This window comes from Pagrus pagrus (assembly GCF_965226575.1).
Source record: "Pagrus pagrus genome assembly, chromosome: 12".
In the NCBI taxonomy this organism is placed as follows: domain Eukaryota; kingdom Metazoa; phylum Chordata; class Actinopteri; order Spariformes; family Sparidae; genus Pagrus; species Pagrus pagrus.
Window position 1 is genome coordinate 18,300,286 of NC_140196.1, and position 16,612 is coordinate 18,316,897.

Below are 16,612 nucleotides of genomic sequence, written 5' to 3' on the forward strand. Positions count from 1 at the left end.
AATACTATTCACTTTTAAATGCTCTTGTTTTCTGCTCTGTTATTTATGTACTTTATCTAGTGTATGAGCCGCATATAAATACGATTTATTTAAAAAATAATCATACAATTCATGTCAGCGGAATGAAAAGGGAATCACACAGTAGGCGTTTTAAGGCAGTTTGCCATATTATATGAATATTCATTAATCTCATTTGAATAAAATGCTATACGGCTGGCATATGTTCCTTCCTCCGAACGTGGAGAGGCAGAGTGACAGCTAGAGAGAGTGGATGAAAGAAAGACTGATAGAGACATACAGTATGCGTGTGCGTGCCTCTACACACACACACACACACACACACACACACACATTAAAGAAACCACCGTGTGCACTCACTGCCTTTGCGTTGGCGGTAAAGGAAGAAGGCGAGCGCCAGTAGAAACATAAGCAGCAGAATGGAGGAGCCCACCGTACCACCGGCAATAATTCCCACTGGAACAATATCTGAAACAAACACAAGCAGAAAAGGGGTCGGGTTGAGGGACAGCTGCTGTCTCATTGTTACAGAAACCTGCTGTCGTTTAAGTATAAATCCTGTTGTGTCCGACAGTAGCTTAGTACTGGATCTCTGAGGGCTGGTTATGTTGATAAGGCACGCAAGTCAGACAAGGGATAAAAACAGTGGTAGTGTACATGTGAGGACAAATCTAAGCTCTCTCTTTCTCTCTCTCTCTCAAAGATGTTGATTTTCTGAAGCTTGCGAAATCTGACAGCTGAAAGAAAAAGAGCCAGATAAGACTGACAGAGCATGAAGAAATCATTTTCTCAATGTAATGTAACATACCAAGCTCTCAAAATAAAATGCAAAGCCATCCAGAATGGAATTATAACACTCTATGTTTCATCAGTACTCCGGCTGAGGCCTCTGCGTAATAACATTGCTCAAGGGCACTTCAGTTTGTAACCGAGACAAGAGCTTCTTTCTCAGGGACATTAGAGATGCCGTGTGGAATTTTCATTGTAAACAAACACTTCTGCGTACCGTCTGTGCTTCTCAATAAAATGCATTGAGTGTTGAGTGATGAATACGCTTCCTCTTTATAAAACAATGAAAAGCTGATTGTTTAAAATGTTTTGAGACTTGCACAGTTGACAGGTCGCTTCCTCCACATGAGCTCATGTGTGTATTTTCTATCGAGAAAGTTGAATGTCTTTCCGACAATTTAAAGATGTTGTTCGTTAACTTTAATTTGGCGAGTTGTCGTGTTTTGTAAGACAGGTTTGGTTATTGAAGAACGTGATTAAATGGGAATGTTGCTTCAACCAGCTTTGTATCATTACAGTGTTTTAGGGCTGTTGTATCAACTACAGATCATTGTTCTGCACTTTGTATGCACACATCCATGGAGAAAGAGAGAGACATCGCCAAGGGCCGTCTCACCAAACTCCAATCAAACTGTCTAAACTAGGCAGTTCTGATAAGCTATAAACAAAGATTCTGGTGCTACATGGCCTGTTTCTCACCTAAAATGCTTTCAGAACTATATTTTAGAACACAATTTAGCTACAATAGTAAAAGTTTGTGAACCGTAAGTGCCCACCATATTGTTCCTGAGGCTGAAAAAACTCCAATCAAACAAGGCAGTGCTGATCAAATATGAAACATAATCCCGTCTATTTCTCTCAAAATGTTTTCAGAAACATATTTTAGTGGACTGTTTAGCGGTAATGCAATATTTTTTGTTACCACCTGACCGCTTAACAGTTTCCTGTTTCAACACGAACTCGAAGCCAAAACCAAGCACCGCCCAACTTGCAGTACGCCACCCATCAGCGGACATGTTTATTGGTCCGGTGCAGTGCATTCTGGTTGTTTAACCTCATTGATTAAATTGTTCAGTTTTCACTCTTTTCTGAATGTTTTCTTACTTTCAAACAAGTCAGCTAGTATAAACTAAAACTTCCTTTCAAACATTGGGGAAACTTGTCATTAGGAACATCCCTTGTCTTTCAGCAAATATCAACATACAGGTATAACTAGATGTATTATCAGAACTGAAGACAATATAGCACTTGGAATATAGATGTATTACATGTAAGACAACTGGATACCGAGTCATCCTTGCTCCTGGTGAACAACTTTTATTTAATTAATGGGCTCCATCTCCAAATCCAGTTCTCATAATACATCCATTAATTCAACATGGCATACATACTCAGCATGCGCATATAGACATTTTTTGCTTGATCTTCTCTATTGTGATGATAAATGCTATACAATGCAACTGTGACACGGCTACTATGTTCACAGCCATATTATTTGTTTCTCCATACCCGTCTCTTCCAGGGTGATGATCATGGTGCCGGGTCCGAAGGAGTTCCAGGCGGTGCAGTTGTAGGGCGAGTGGAAGTCAGACTCCATGACGTTGTTGATGGTGAGGGTGGAGAGGACGGCCCCGCCCTGTGATGGAGGTTTGCTCTGCTCCACAGTGTACCTCTCCATCAGAGTGCCCTTCTCCTTCTCCCATACGTTCTCCTTCCACGCCCACACCTGAAACACACATTTAAGAAGGCTTAGCTTTGTCCTGAATTATTAGTATTGGTCTGAAGGGTTACCTGACCTGGTTACCAAAGAGAAGTTGGAACTCCTTTCCAAGTATCTCAGGTTAGCTTAGTTGGTATCAAACTTTATTTACTCTTCTTATATCTATGTTTTACATTAATAGTTAATCATAGTTATTTTGTAATTGTTGCCTTTATTATTGTTTATGACTGATTAAAAGGTGGTCTGTAAAGTTTCAGCATCATTTTAACATTAAATTATAACCAACTAGAACTACTGTATTATATGCCTCCGCTTTAAAGAAGGAACTGTTCCTAAGAAGCTACAATATGGTACAAGTTACAAGGTACAACCTTTGACCTCCAAAATCGAATTAGTTCACCCTGGAGTCAAAGTGTGGGTTTGTGCTAAACTTGACAAAAATCCCTCAATGCATTCTTGAAATATTTTCCTCACAAGATTTGAGCTCACAGTGACCTCTGAAATGAAATCAGTTTATCCTTGAGTCAAAGTTGACATTTGAGCCAAATTTGAAGAAACTCCCTCAAGGCCTTCTTCAGATATTACTTTCACAATACGCAACGTCACAATGACCTTGACCTTTGACCTCCAAAATTTAATCAGTTCATCCTTCATCCATGTACCAAATTTGAAGACATTCCCTTAAGGCATTCTTGAGACGGCGCGTTCACAAGACGTGAGGTTGCAGTGACCTTTGACCTTGAACCACCAAAATCAAATCAGTTCATCACTGAGTGCATATAGATATTAGTGCCAAATATAATGTAATTCCCTCACGGCGTTCTTGAGATATCAGGTTCATAACATGCAAAGTTCCAGTGACCTTTGACTTACAAAATCTAATCAGTTCATCCCTGAGTCAGAGTGGACATTTGTGCATAGTTTGAAGAAAATTCCTCAAAGCGTTCTTGAGATATTGCATTAACAAGGATGGCCCAGACGGACGTACGGACGGACAACTGGAAAACATAATGCCTCCGGCCCTGGCTATCGCCGGCGGAGGCATAAATATATGTAATAAAAAGTCTGTGATTTGTTACTTTTTAACGGGGGGATTCCCAAAAACCCTGAGCAAAATTAATATTTACTCAAAATGACATCTTTGGTCACGTCTCCCCTAAAACATTTTGTTACAGGGGCGGTTTGGTCTGAGGGTCTATTTTCAGCAGCACAGAGGCCACTGAATAATCATGAGAATATTATAGGAATACTACAGGCAGCAGTGTGTCTCGATGATTCTCTCACTCGTCGGCTGATTTAGGCTCCAGGGCGGGCATAGACACTCCTATGTGGTCAAATGAGGTGTCAATCAAAAGGTCAGAGGTCGGCAGCCATCTTATTATTACTTGTACTGCCAAATAATGGTGTTAAGGAGTGTAATGGAAGGAGATACAGACAGATAAAAATAAAAAAATAATATTTAGGGATCCTACATATTTAAAGAGCATTTTTACATCAGAAATGATAAGACACTATAACCAGCAATTTATATCATATTTTTTTTTTTTTAATATTTTTGGCTATAATCATCTGGATGGGGGGCAAGTCAAACCAAATTTGGCACACGGGCCCCAGTTTGGGCAGCCCTGTTTTATAGAATATTACAGATCTGGGATGAAACTTACAGGAGGGTAGGACTGAGAGAAATGAAAGGCACAAAACCGTCTGCTGCTTCAGCATCACTAACAGTGCCATGGATTTATCAATACACAGCACAGTCAGGCTACTGATATTACAGATTCGTGGTCGGGGTCATAGATTCTAACTCACTCAAAGCTCCGTCAGATAAAGGATCACTGGTTTCAGGCCACTAGAAAATACTTTGTAGGCAAAACCTGCTCTCAGCCTGACTCCCTGTGATCTGCCACTTAAAAAGGATTGCATTAAAACGGTAAAGCAGGTGTACGTCAATTTAGGATTAAGTTAAGATCAAAGGCTCGGTACATCTGTAAACTAAAGCACTTGTAAATCTATAAATCTGTGCCTAATCAACACAGCAGGAAAAGTCCTTTAAAGTGATAGAAGCTCTGTATCAGTGCGATGACGACGCAATTTCCAATATGTTTTATGTGTTTGATTTTTATCTAAACTGCTGCAATCACCCGATTTCCCCTCAGGGATCAATAATGCTAATTTCCCCTAATCTTATCTTATGTAGTATTAACCACACACACATAGAGACACACACACATAATCACAAGTAAACATTCATCAAACAGATGGGCTGGAAAGGTTAAGCGAGTCTGGGCAGGAGATATATTTTAAGCAAAACAAATTATATTCTCACACCTTGGTAACTATTTTGTTCTCCCGGTGCGGTATATGCCTAATTAAAATTTGTGCAGCAACTTTTCAGGCTGGGAGAGAAAGAAATTCCTCACAAATAAATCAGAACACACACACAGAGTGCAGCAAGTGTACATGAGCGATAAAAACCCGAGCAGGTTTTTCTACTTTAAATCTGCTGAGGTAGAAATTTAAGGGTATTAAATATGGAGCAAGGTGATATCAAATATACATAGAGCCACATGTTGTGCTAATGTACCTTTTAACCTGGTTTGAAAAAATGAAACGGGAGAATGTGATCGTAAGTGGATGAAGGAGAAATTAAAAAAGGCCCCGAATCTTCTGCTTTTTTCTCTCTGACACTCTTACGTAACGCGCCTTTCTGTCTCCACAGTCTGCCTCTCAAAATCCCTCCATTTCTTCCTTTATCGCTTTTTCTCACAATAATTTGTTGCACCACCACTGTCTATATTTCTGTCTCTTTCTCACTTTCTCATTGCCTATTTTACACACAGTACACACACGCAGCGTGCGCATGCACACACACACTCGCAGCATCATATCCATATTTTATAAGTCCTTGTGTCTCTGCATTAAGCCGAGACTATAATGTCGTATCACATTATACGCTCTTAGCTCTCTGCCAGTGCAGCAGGGGGGCTGAAGCTTCCTAAAAGCTCTGATTTCTGTCATGTCGGCACTGCACAATTGGATAATTGACGCTGAAAGGTACAGAATTTTACTCTCCCGCCATCTCTCTCCCTCTTATTTCAATCTGTGTCACCCTCACTGTCTCCCTCACTCATTCTAGCCTTCAAACTCAAATGCCATCACTGGATTTATTTCCATTTTCTGGCTACTTTTTGTCATTTGTGAGCATTCTGGTATTTCCCATCTTTTAAGCTTTATATCACATACAATACCGCTCATTTTGTAGCTTCTATAGTGCACAGGCACTTTATATTAAACTGTAGCTTGATCAAATATTGCACTCAGTGACTTCAAGAAAAGGCAGGAATGAAAAAACTGCATACAGTTCTGCAGTTATGGCACATTTGGGATATTCCATTACAGTTTGCTGGTGAGGCAGTTTGTGTGAACGCTTTCCTATAAAGAAAAAATGGTGACCACTTTGAAAGGAATCACTGAGTTGGAACAGTTTTGGTGTGAGGTTGATACTATAGAGGCTGCACTGACCCTCCCCTGGTGACCATCAATAAGTAACTGTAACTTTAAATTGTCTTAAAGCCACAATATGTAGAATTAGTTATCTAGTTATTTTAGTATATTTCACTAAAAACTTAAGCATTCCTTTTAACAACATCAATCATACATCACAAAGTCACTGTGCTTCTCAGAGAAGCATCTTTAATGCCTCATTCAAGCGCAACTTGGTAGAAATTGTTAAAAGTTGCAGTGCAGAACTTTTGTCTCCCCCTTCTGGTCGTGAGAGTAATTACGCAAACACTGTTGACACTGCTTACAGGTGAGCTTGCACCCATCGCTCCATTTTTTATCTGCTCCATCAGAAGCTTTTGGCTCTTACAATTAGTCAAATAAAGCAATATAAGAAGGATAAATCTTTGGCTGAACCCATTGAACCCATCTGTCACAACCCACTAAGGCTGCCACTAACAATTATTTAGATTTTCCATTTATCTGTCAGTTATGTTCTTAATTAATTGATACGTTTTTTGGTCAACAAAATATGATAAAATGGTGAAAAATGTTGATCAGTGTTTCTCAAAGCACCAGATGACGCCCTCAAATGACTCTTTTTGTCAACAACCTGTCAACAACCCAAAGATGTTCAGTGTACCGTCATCAAGGAGTAAAGAAAGCTGGAATGAAGGCTAAACATCAATAATTCAACCGACGATGACTATGTCAGGCGGTCACTATGTCTTGTGTGGATTCTTGAGGTGAAATGGAGGTGTCTCATACTAAAAAAGTTGGAAACTTCTGTCTTATAAGACCTGAGTTGTGGCTTATGGGCTTGTAAGAACAGAAAAAATAAAAGTCACGTCAATAAAGCTATAAATGATGCTGGACGCCAGCTAAAAAAGAAGGTAGTAATGTTGTGAGTCTCAAGGTTATGTTCTATTGTTCTACTGCCAACAAGATAACTCAGGGGTTTGTTGGACGGATCGCCCTGAGGTCAGACCAGCTGATCATATTTTGGTGATTTTGGCTGGATACTGTGTTTCCACTATGAGATAACCTTTTCATTTTCAATATTTCCATATTAAATACACATGGTTTAATTTACTCATCTTCGACTCCAAACATCAAACTGTTATTCAAATACTGACACAAACATGTGGCAATACTAGGAGCTTTGTTTTCTTTTTTTCCTGATTTTCTGCGCCCGAATATTTCAGCTGAACATGTGTACCGTACAGTGTGTCTCCTCATTCAACACTACAGCAGCTGTTTTTGATGAGTCACACCTTCCACCACAGAGGAGGAACAGATTGTTCTCACATACTCGTCGTGACACAGTTGGAGAACAATGCCACTTGTGCCAATCGCTAATAACACAAGCTGAAGAGGAGGATATAAAACACTGTTTTCAGGCCGGACGAGGAGCTGATCAGGCTGAGGCTGATGCAATCTGAAAAAGGTCGAGCACCTCTGCGGCAGATTACAACTTCCAAAGATGGACTTACAATCTTATCGGGTGGGGGGGTGCTGGCGATGTAACACTTGATCTCTCCTCTCTCGCCTCTGACAGCGTACTGGACTGGATCGCTGGAGATGATGGGGGGACCTGAGACACAGAGACGTGAGAGGATTACCACAACAAAACCGAAGGGTTGAGACCACACAAGCATTGAACTTAACAAATCAGCAGCTCACATTAATGTTTACAATAAGAACTATAACCAGGCACCATTGAGAGGATTTTACATACAGTTTACAGAGTGATGTCCTGGTTCCAGACGTATCAATAAATGCTGACATTTAGTAATTTGGTCAAGGCTGCAACTATAGATTACTTATATTTGTTGATTAATCTGTTGATTACTTTCTTGATCATTGATTAGTTGTTTGGTCTATAAAAATAAAAATAAAATTGTACTTATAAGCGTTTTACCAAAAAGACCATATTCAGATGTAACCCCTTTGTAATCACCAACATTTTGATTAGAAACTGTAATTTAACGAAATCACTTTCAGTTACTGTAATGGATTACAATAACATTCATTCTGTAATTTAATTACAGAATTCTGTTACATGTAGGCAATTATCCCCAAACGTTGGTGACATCAACAGGTAAAATCCTGAACTATGAATCAAAACCTTTGCTATAAGTATCTATGGCAGGATTACAATTACATTTAGTTATACATAAACCCAGCTTGAGAACCCAAAACAGAGAAAGCGATCATATTTGTAGCTGTGTTCTCCCATCCAGTCACAGGTATAAACCGCTCCGAGCAATGAACCAGATACCTTCCTTTGAATTAACCGTGTTAACATACTGTCCGGTTCGTGAACAAGTGTAAACGTAGTCTCGCGCTCATCAAGCTTTCAGCGCCACACATTTCACAAGGACACGCCAACGAATGTCCCTGCTTTTGGTTTGACCGGCCGCTTTGTCAGTTGCCGGAGATTTAAGGAGCATTTTTGAACTCTCCTTTCCTTATTGTGTTCTTGGTGAATCAGTTTTGATTTATGAAGTAATTGCTGGTCTCTCATGGGGACAGTACCGGCATTGAAATATTGGCTTTGGGCCTGTTTAAGGCTGAAAAATTAGCTGTAGGGATTGGGTCAGGCTCCGGCTGGAATGAATCAGACCGGGTCGACATAAATACAAGGCCCATGCAGTTCTTTATATTGCGCATTCAGTGGCTTCAGCTGTCAGGGGGATACAGATACGTGCATGATGTAGATAATGACTTTAGATTAGACAAACACATCATTTTGTAATTCATCTTCCACCTTTGATCAATAGCAGCGCTTTGTTCTACACATATCTGCTCATATCAGCCCTTATTAATAGCAGAGCGACTGAACAGACACTGACCGTTGACAGTGAGCGTAACCTCGGTCTCTCCCACTCCGATCCGGGGCACGATGGCCTTGCAGACATACTGGCCTGCGTCGGCTTGGCTTACTGACTTCAAATACAGCTGGTTGTTGTTGCTGAGCACCTAGACACACACACACACACACACACAGAGACACACACACACACACACCAAGGTATAAGCAGGATTGTAGATTTGTGAGGTGGAGAGCGGAGAAAGACAGACAGGGAGAGATGTTCTAAAGAGGGAGGGAGGGAGGGAGATCTATATTTAATTCATAAAACATGTTGATTTACTCAGCAGGCTCCATTAGTTTTTCCTGGAGCTTTTCATAACTTTTTAGGCATGAATTAAAGATTTAGGATATGAAGATGGAGTTTCACTTCCAATCGTCTGCTTTACAACTGAGCAAACATTTATGAGGTCTGGGTCGTTTGTATAGGTCGGGCTCGAGGTTTTCTGGAGGATTATTTAGAAGGATGAAGTTCACACCAATATGTATTGTTCTGACTTCGTCTTACATCCTGTATAAATGAAAATGGATGTAGAAATGGAAACTTAAATAAGACATCATTTTAAGTGCGGGCTTCAAGGTCAAAGGTCAGAGGGAGGTTTATTGGTGATGGTTTGTTCTCACCATGTTGGAGCCCTTCTTGGTCCAGGTGAGCGTGAGAGGAGGGTTGCCAGACCACTTGCAGTTCAGAGTGACGTCAGAGTCCACATCTACAGTAACGGGCCTGGGCTCCACTACCAGTATTGGGCCGACTGAAAGAGAAGACATAGAGACGTTTTTATGACATATAGCCTTTGGGATAACCAAGTGGCTAAATAAATGTGGTCTTGCTTTTCTTCTTCTGTGAAAAGGAAATTAGTGGAGTCGACCTGTTTGCCTGTTATTAATTATACAGCATGTTGGATAGCACATATCACAGGGTTTTTACATAATTTTAGGACATTTTTGAATCTTTTAAACTAAGATTCCTGCATATTGTGCTATTTAATTCTATTTTCAGTAATACTTGTTTTCAGTTTGTGTACTTTTTTTACATAATCAATTTTATTTACTTTACTCTGTTTACGCGAAGGCTTTTACAAGAATTTCCATAAGGCTTTGTTGAATTGGACTGAAAAGAGAACAGATTAGACAGGAACCATCTATTGCAAATGTATTATGCGCGATACACAAATACAGTGTTGTAACAAAATAAATGCAGTGTGGCTCTTCAAACAAAGCCTGACAAATATAGCTACACGAACACACGCATATCATCAGAGTCCCACTCAGCTCAGGAGTGTTTGCACTCTACTCACAGTGCACGTCCACCAGGATGCTGACATTGGTGTTTCCCACAGCGTTGAAGACTTGACAGGACACAGGCTCGGTGAAGAAGGAGTGATCTGCTGTGGTGACGAACACACTCTCTCTGGCGCCCTCCAGCAGCACGCCGCCTTTTGCCCATCTGACGGAGAAACACATCCTAATTTAACAACTGCAGATCGCTGTGATGTGTGTTTGTCAGCAGGAGATCTCAAAAGCACGATTGGCTTTTATCATGTTTTGGTGGTGATCCAAATGTTAGATTCCCATTGTCAAGACAATTAGTGTTTTTATATTATCAATTAAAGCTATTAAACTAACATTTAAAAAGCCTTAATGTCAAAACCTGCAGGAATGATTGCAAGTTAAAGAAATAAATTTCTCTCCGATTCTGTTATTCACACTGTACCTTGCCAGATATATAGCTCAGAATCATATAACCATATTGTACATCTGCCATTAGATGACATCTTAATATACACTCAATAGGCTTAGTGCCTAAGTGCCTGGCAGTGCTCCCGCTCTGGGACCCTCTGGTGAAGTCTTAAACCTCAGATTAAAACCACCGTGTTAAAGTCCAGCATTTAGCAATTTCAGTGCTTCTGTGCTGTCACTTAAGATAAAAGTCAGCGGCTAATTGTACAAATGTTCAATACTTTCACCGATTCTGTGCTGCAAGCAGAAATTACAGTTCAGGATCACCCCGGGATGGTGGTTACAAGCAGATTGGAATAGAAGAAAGAAAATCTATTGGCATTAAACAGAGTCTGCAGTGTGGCTCCTTATGTTAGACCGCAGGTTTCAAATGAAACCCCCGTCCTTGAAAATGGTGACCACCATTAAAGAGTCCGGAGCATCCTCAACTGACATAAAGCTGCAACAATGCTGTTAAAATGAATGGAACCATATTGTTTGTTTGATAAGTAGTACACTCTTTTTCAGCCTGTCCTTTTCGGAAAAACGACCATGAAGGTCGACTGTGAAAGCAGTTTATTACAACTCATATTTATGTCCTGTCATTTTGGAGACACTTGCACCAACCTATTCAATCATTTAGGCATGAGGATGTGCTGGACTGAAAATAAGTTCATTTTTTCTATTTAAGATTAACTTCTGGTAAAAATGTCATCCAGACCTGTAGCCCATGATGGGAGGGTTGGCAGTGGCCTGGCAGGTGAAGGTGACTCTTTCACCCTCCAGGACGGAGCGAGGCTCAATGGACAGGGTCACCATCGGAGGGTCTACACATGGAAAAATACACATTCAATGCACAGCTGAGGATAAACAGAATTATAGTGTGAATCTGTACTGTGGCAGCTGAGTCAAGCAGCATGCGGATTGATTTCCCACACAGATAAGTCACACAAACTATAAATTTCACATTAAAATCTGGTGTTCCACAACAACACTTCTCTACAGCCCTCTGTTCGAACACAGCGCTGGTTCTACATCTGCTGTTACTGCAGTTATTCTGCCAGTAATTACTAACTACGGTGGGTTGGAAAAACACATCAATCTTCTTGATTGAAAATTCAAACTACGGTTTCCTTGCGAGCAATCATTCCTTATTTCTTTTAAAACAAGTCTGAAAGCCTTTAAAACACAAAAGGTTTCCTGTTATCCAGATGTTGAAGAAAATCAACTTGCTGGTGCTGCTTTGGGAGAAAATAACTGGCCCCAAAGACGGTGCTGAATCACTGCAAACAGCTAAATCAAACCTGGAACCAGCCCAAGTTGGAGAATGGTGAAAAATAGTGGCTGTAAATTCATATACACAGCATATGTGTTGTATTTCCTGAATAATTACTTCAAGTTGACAAGCGCTGGGGCAGCTGATAAAAATTATAGCGCGATTGTGCAATGTGTCTACACCGAAACAGTTTGGCCCCAGTCACCTGAGCGCTGCCTCTGCAGCTTTACACTCTGACAGACAACAAATCCAACATACGGTGGACATTGAGGGCAACAGTGGCTCGTTTGCCCATCGGCACCGCCGGGTTGCTGGCCACACAGGTGAAGTTGCGGCCGCTGTCAGTGTCAGCTGGTGTGATGGGCAGGTAGCTCCTGGTTGTCACCCTCTTCCTGTCTGGTAGCACTTCCTGTTTGGCGAAGAAATAGAGAGTGATGGTTGTGGGTAGAGGATTTTGTGAGTAGAATTTAGGGAGGAGAGCCGCCAGAGAAAGATCAAAGAAGAAGAGGAGGAGCACGGTGGATGGGGAAGGACGAAAAGGACAAAAAAATGAAGGGAACGGGAAATATCATGGGAAAAGTAAGAGAGAAGGTGGGGAATAGAGAAGAGGGAGACATAGGATGGTTACTAATGGAGCCAAGAGGGATGAAGAACGGTATAAAATGGAATTGGAAACAACAGTCTGAAGATAGAAATAAAATACACAACATTTTCAGACACGATGCAGGAGACGTTGGAAAAAGTGCAGACATTTTACAGAAACCCACGTTCTTGTTCTTGTACTTTATCTTCATATTACAGAAGTTTAATGTCGGTGCAGGAAAATAACTGCCGACAAAATGTTCTTTCAATTAACACAAGTAATTCAGTTTCATAATGACACTGGCTCTTGCATTCAAAATGAGAGCTGAATACGCAACACAGTAGTGCTGGAACGTTTCACAGATTTATAAGTTGTAACAACAATTAAGATGCTTTTTTCACTATTCTATCAATGCAGATCAAATGTTTATATATATTGGCATTTCTGACATTTTATAGATTAAAGGTTCAATGAAAATAATCCTTGGTTACAAAAGTAATACGCATTTTTTTCTGCGCAATAAGAACATAAAATCCAGCCATCACTGGAGTGTGAATGCGTGGTCAGTAACACAGTAACATAAGAGCAGCATATAATATGTATGAGCATGTGTGGGGGGCATAAAACTGGCTGCAAACATCTGTGTTTGAGTGTGTGAGTCAGTGTTTGCTGCCGATGCCGGGTGCATATGAAAGCATGAGTGTGCATATGTGAGTGCGTGTCTACGTGTGTGTGTGTGTGCTTGCAGGCATAATTTCATGTGTGTAGGAGAGTATACGAGAGCGTGAAGAGTGTGAATGTGGGAGAAAGGGGGTGCAAAGTATATCGCCGTGATCGCACTTGTCACCTCGTAGGTTCCTGCCTATATGAGTGTGTGTGTGTGTGTGTGTGTGAGAGAGAGAGAGTCTGTGGCTGTGCAGGTGTGTTAATTAAATGGGTTAAATGGATCTGTGCATGATTCAAGTTGTGTCACGACGGTAAAGTGTGGAAAGTAACTGATGTGTGTAGGATGTGTGTGCCCTATCCACATGTACGTCTCTCATCTTATGTGCAGGCATGAAGATGGTGTTACAAAGAATATTGACAGAGCAGCCGAAGCTTTTTTAGTCAGAAGATGAGATGATTCCATTAAAAAATGCTGATTTTAGTTTGATATAATAAAGAGATACCAGTGACACACTTCAGCGATGTTTGTGCTCTTTAATTGGCACGATTGAAAATAAATACTGTTTTAATCACTTCTCTAACCAGGTTTTAAGGCGCAAAATGCTGCCTCTCACTAGTTAGCAAGTCAGAATCTCCCATTTGTGAGCATTCAAAAGCCTTACTTAATGAATATGGTCCCCATCTGCCAAGATGTTATTATTTTGTTAACCAAGAACCGAGGAAGTCTTGTGCTGACTGTGTCTACCACACTGCGTGCACTGCATACTGTATTTCCCTGGTGCAGGACTCCAGGGGTGATGTGCGGCCTGAGGTGTACATACTGTATTTCCCCTGCGCAGTGCCCACGGCAAAAAGCATAAACAAACAACAAACAGACTGAGAGTGGCTGTTACTGAGGAGCAGATTGCAATTTGTCTTACACTCTTTTAAAGCAGGAACACAACTCAGATTTTCAGAATGCAGATCTCATTTTAGTGCAATTTTTCTTTTTCTTGCATGACTTGTAAATGTGTTTCATGGATGTGTGTGAGTCACCGTGGACTGGTAGGCCCCCTCCACAGCGACTCCATCCTTGGTCCACTGGATGTGTGCTGCAGGCTTGGCCCCGCGGGTCACACAGGTCAGGTTGTACGGAGTCCCAGCCATCAGCAGGAGCTCCGGGGATCCATCAACCACCGGGTCCTCAGGGGGGACTGGAGGAGAAACACACAAAAATCTATAAATGTGCAAATCCACTCAAGCATGCAGACAAATCCATACACACTCACAAATTACTGTACGTGATGTAACATCTTTCTAATAGCAGAGCGTGAATTCATGATTTCTTTTACCTCTTAAGCCAATAAAACCCATTAAAAACTGAAAAAAAAATTAGATTTCGTCCAGAAACTTGATCATCATACTTAAAATGAGGCTGTATTTTTAAAATAGAGAATGTGGTTTTAATGAAACCACAGAGACGCTGCTGTCCAGCTATTTCCTAAGAAGGTTATGACAGCTTGACTTTTAACCTCTTTGCTGTTGCTAAATTGCAATTTCTACATACCTTTCCAAAACTTTGTTTCCCTTCCACATTCAATTCTTCCTATCCATCAGTATTTCAACATCAAGAACAACTCCCTGCTTCATTTAAGATGAAGTTAAGATGCCCACGGTAACTAGCTGGAATAGGCGTTGTTCAAAAACAATGTAACACCTGTTATTTTATGGTGTTTGTCCAACACTTTCTCCATCTGCTATTTCATCCACATTTGTGAGCTAGAAGATTTTAGAACCAAGCTCACAAACACCAACAAAACAAACTGGATTTTCTAACCTCCAAGTTACACAAACAGCTGCTCAGATATTTCTCAGTTTGGATTCTTCTGTTGCTTGACCATATAATTTGTTTTTGTTTGCCACAATGAAACTCTGGAGGGTAACTTGCCAAGGAGGATGACTATTTGGCTGATGGAATCAGATAAGAAAAGCCAAAGATTTTCTGATTTTGTATGTGTCATATGTACCATATTGACATTTCTACAATACGTGAAATATCATGCTCATTTTACATTTATTAGCTCACCTTCATTTAAATGCAATACAATTTCCATTTCAACTTTCCGCTGTGTGACAACAAAAACGGAGTGCTTTTAATGAGACATCTGGATATCTCTAGCTATGCTTTGTGGCAACAATATTGAGTGTTTTTTAACGTGACGTTGCGGCATGTCTAGCCTGCTTTGTAGCAACAAAACCAGGTATTTTATGCCAAAACATGACCTTATCCTTACCCTAACTAAGTGGTGTCTGTGGCTAAACCCATCCAGACCATAAACACAGAATTGTCTCATCATAAAATAGAAAATTGAACCCAAAGAAATGTAAACTTGCAACATCTTGCGACTGGGTTGGCTCATCAGTAAAGTATCTCCTGGTCTCGCTCTTCAAAAGGACAAGTATCACCTTGGCATTCTTACATTTATTAATCATCTCTGGCATCTTGGAATGAAAAGGTCCTCTTCTCAGACTACATGTATGGTGGTTCAAATAAAATAAATGTATGTGCAGAGAGTTCACTTACTGAGTACATTGAGTTTGGCCCTCCTGGAGCGCAGGGCGGCCTCTGTGGCCTGACACTCGTACAGGGAGTCATCGGACAGCTCAGCATTGGAGATCTCTAGGTTGTACTGGCCGATGTCCAGAGACCGCAGCACACGATACCTGGGCCAGGCTGCAGGAGACACACACCAGGCTCACAGTTAAATAGTTGGAGAGACAACGCACTCTCTGATTCATGCACTTGTTGAAGTTTCATTCTAGCTCAACTACAAGTCATGCATGCTATTTTGCAGGTCAGAAAAGCCTGACGTGTTTGGAAAAAGAACTTCTTGAATGTAATTTAAAAATAGTCACTTGGAAAACATGCCAGAAAGCATTTTAAAACAGAAGGTCATGAAGGAAGAGGCACATTACACACCGCTATTACAGTCATGAGTCATCATAATGGCACCGCTTTCACAACTGATCTGTGTCTCAGGATAATATCATCTTTATTTTAGAAACAATGAGTGATGCATCCAGGTGGGTATTTCAGGTTTTGGAACAAAACACTTTATTTCTATCTACTTAGAAGAAAACTAGATAAAAATTTAAATCCACAGGGGAATGGTGGCGCCAGGTTCACATTTTAGAGCTGGCATTTTCACCCATGCTGATAGTTTTTTGTTTTGAGGGATGTCTTAAAATCTGTGGGGAGTTTTACCGACAGTAAATTTTAGCTGTCAGAAATGTTCAACTCCAGTCAAAAAAGTTTAGGCTGGTGAAGTACAGATAATAGAATTTGAAAAGAAATGTAGTTTATATAACGGGGTGGTTCACCTGCATCAGGGGTGACCAAACGTTTTCCCTTGGGCGGCCAAAAGTAAAACTTAAAGCGGACCTGTTATGCTCTTAGGATTTTGTATGCATGTTGAAGATCTTGAAAGT

The 16,612-nt window shown here is 40.6% G+C and overlaps 1 protein-coding gene across 2 annotated transcripts in view; it reads right to left on the bottom strand.

The window, feature by feature from the left end:
* The window catches only part of kirrel1b (kirre like nephrin family adhesion molecule 1b), an 84,915-nt gene that overhangs the window by 13,451 nt on the left and 54,852 nt on the right, over positions 1-16,612 (bottom strand). For both annotated transcript variants that reach the window (XM_084370213.1, XM_084370212.1), the window contains exons 3-12: positions 15,708-15,857; positions 14,180-14,337; positions 12,154-12,304; positions 11,341-11,446; positions 10,199-10,347; positions 9,525-9,652; positions 8,884-9,010; positions 7,522-7,622; positions 2,317-2,533; positions 379-486 (exon numbers count right to left, since the gene is read on the bottom strand). In XM_084370213.1, the coding sequence (XP_084226339.1) occupies positions 379-486; positions 2,317-2,533; positions 7,522-7,622; positions 8,884-9,010; positions 9,525-9,652; positions 10,199-10,347; positions 11,341-11,446; positions 12,154-12,304; positions 14,180-14,337; positions 15,708-15,857 (1,395 nt within the window). The remainder of the gene's footprint in view (positions 1-378; positions 487-2,316; positions 2,534-7,521; positions 7,623-8,883; positions 9,011-9,524; positions 9,653-10,198; positions 10,348-11,340; positions 11,447-12,153; positions 12,305-14,179; positions 14,338-15,707; positions 15,858-16,612) is intronic.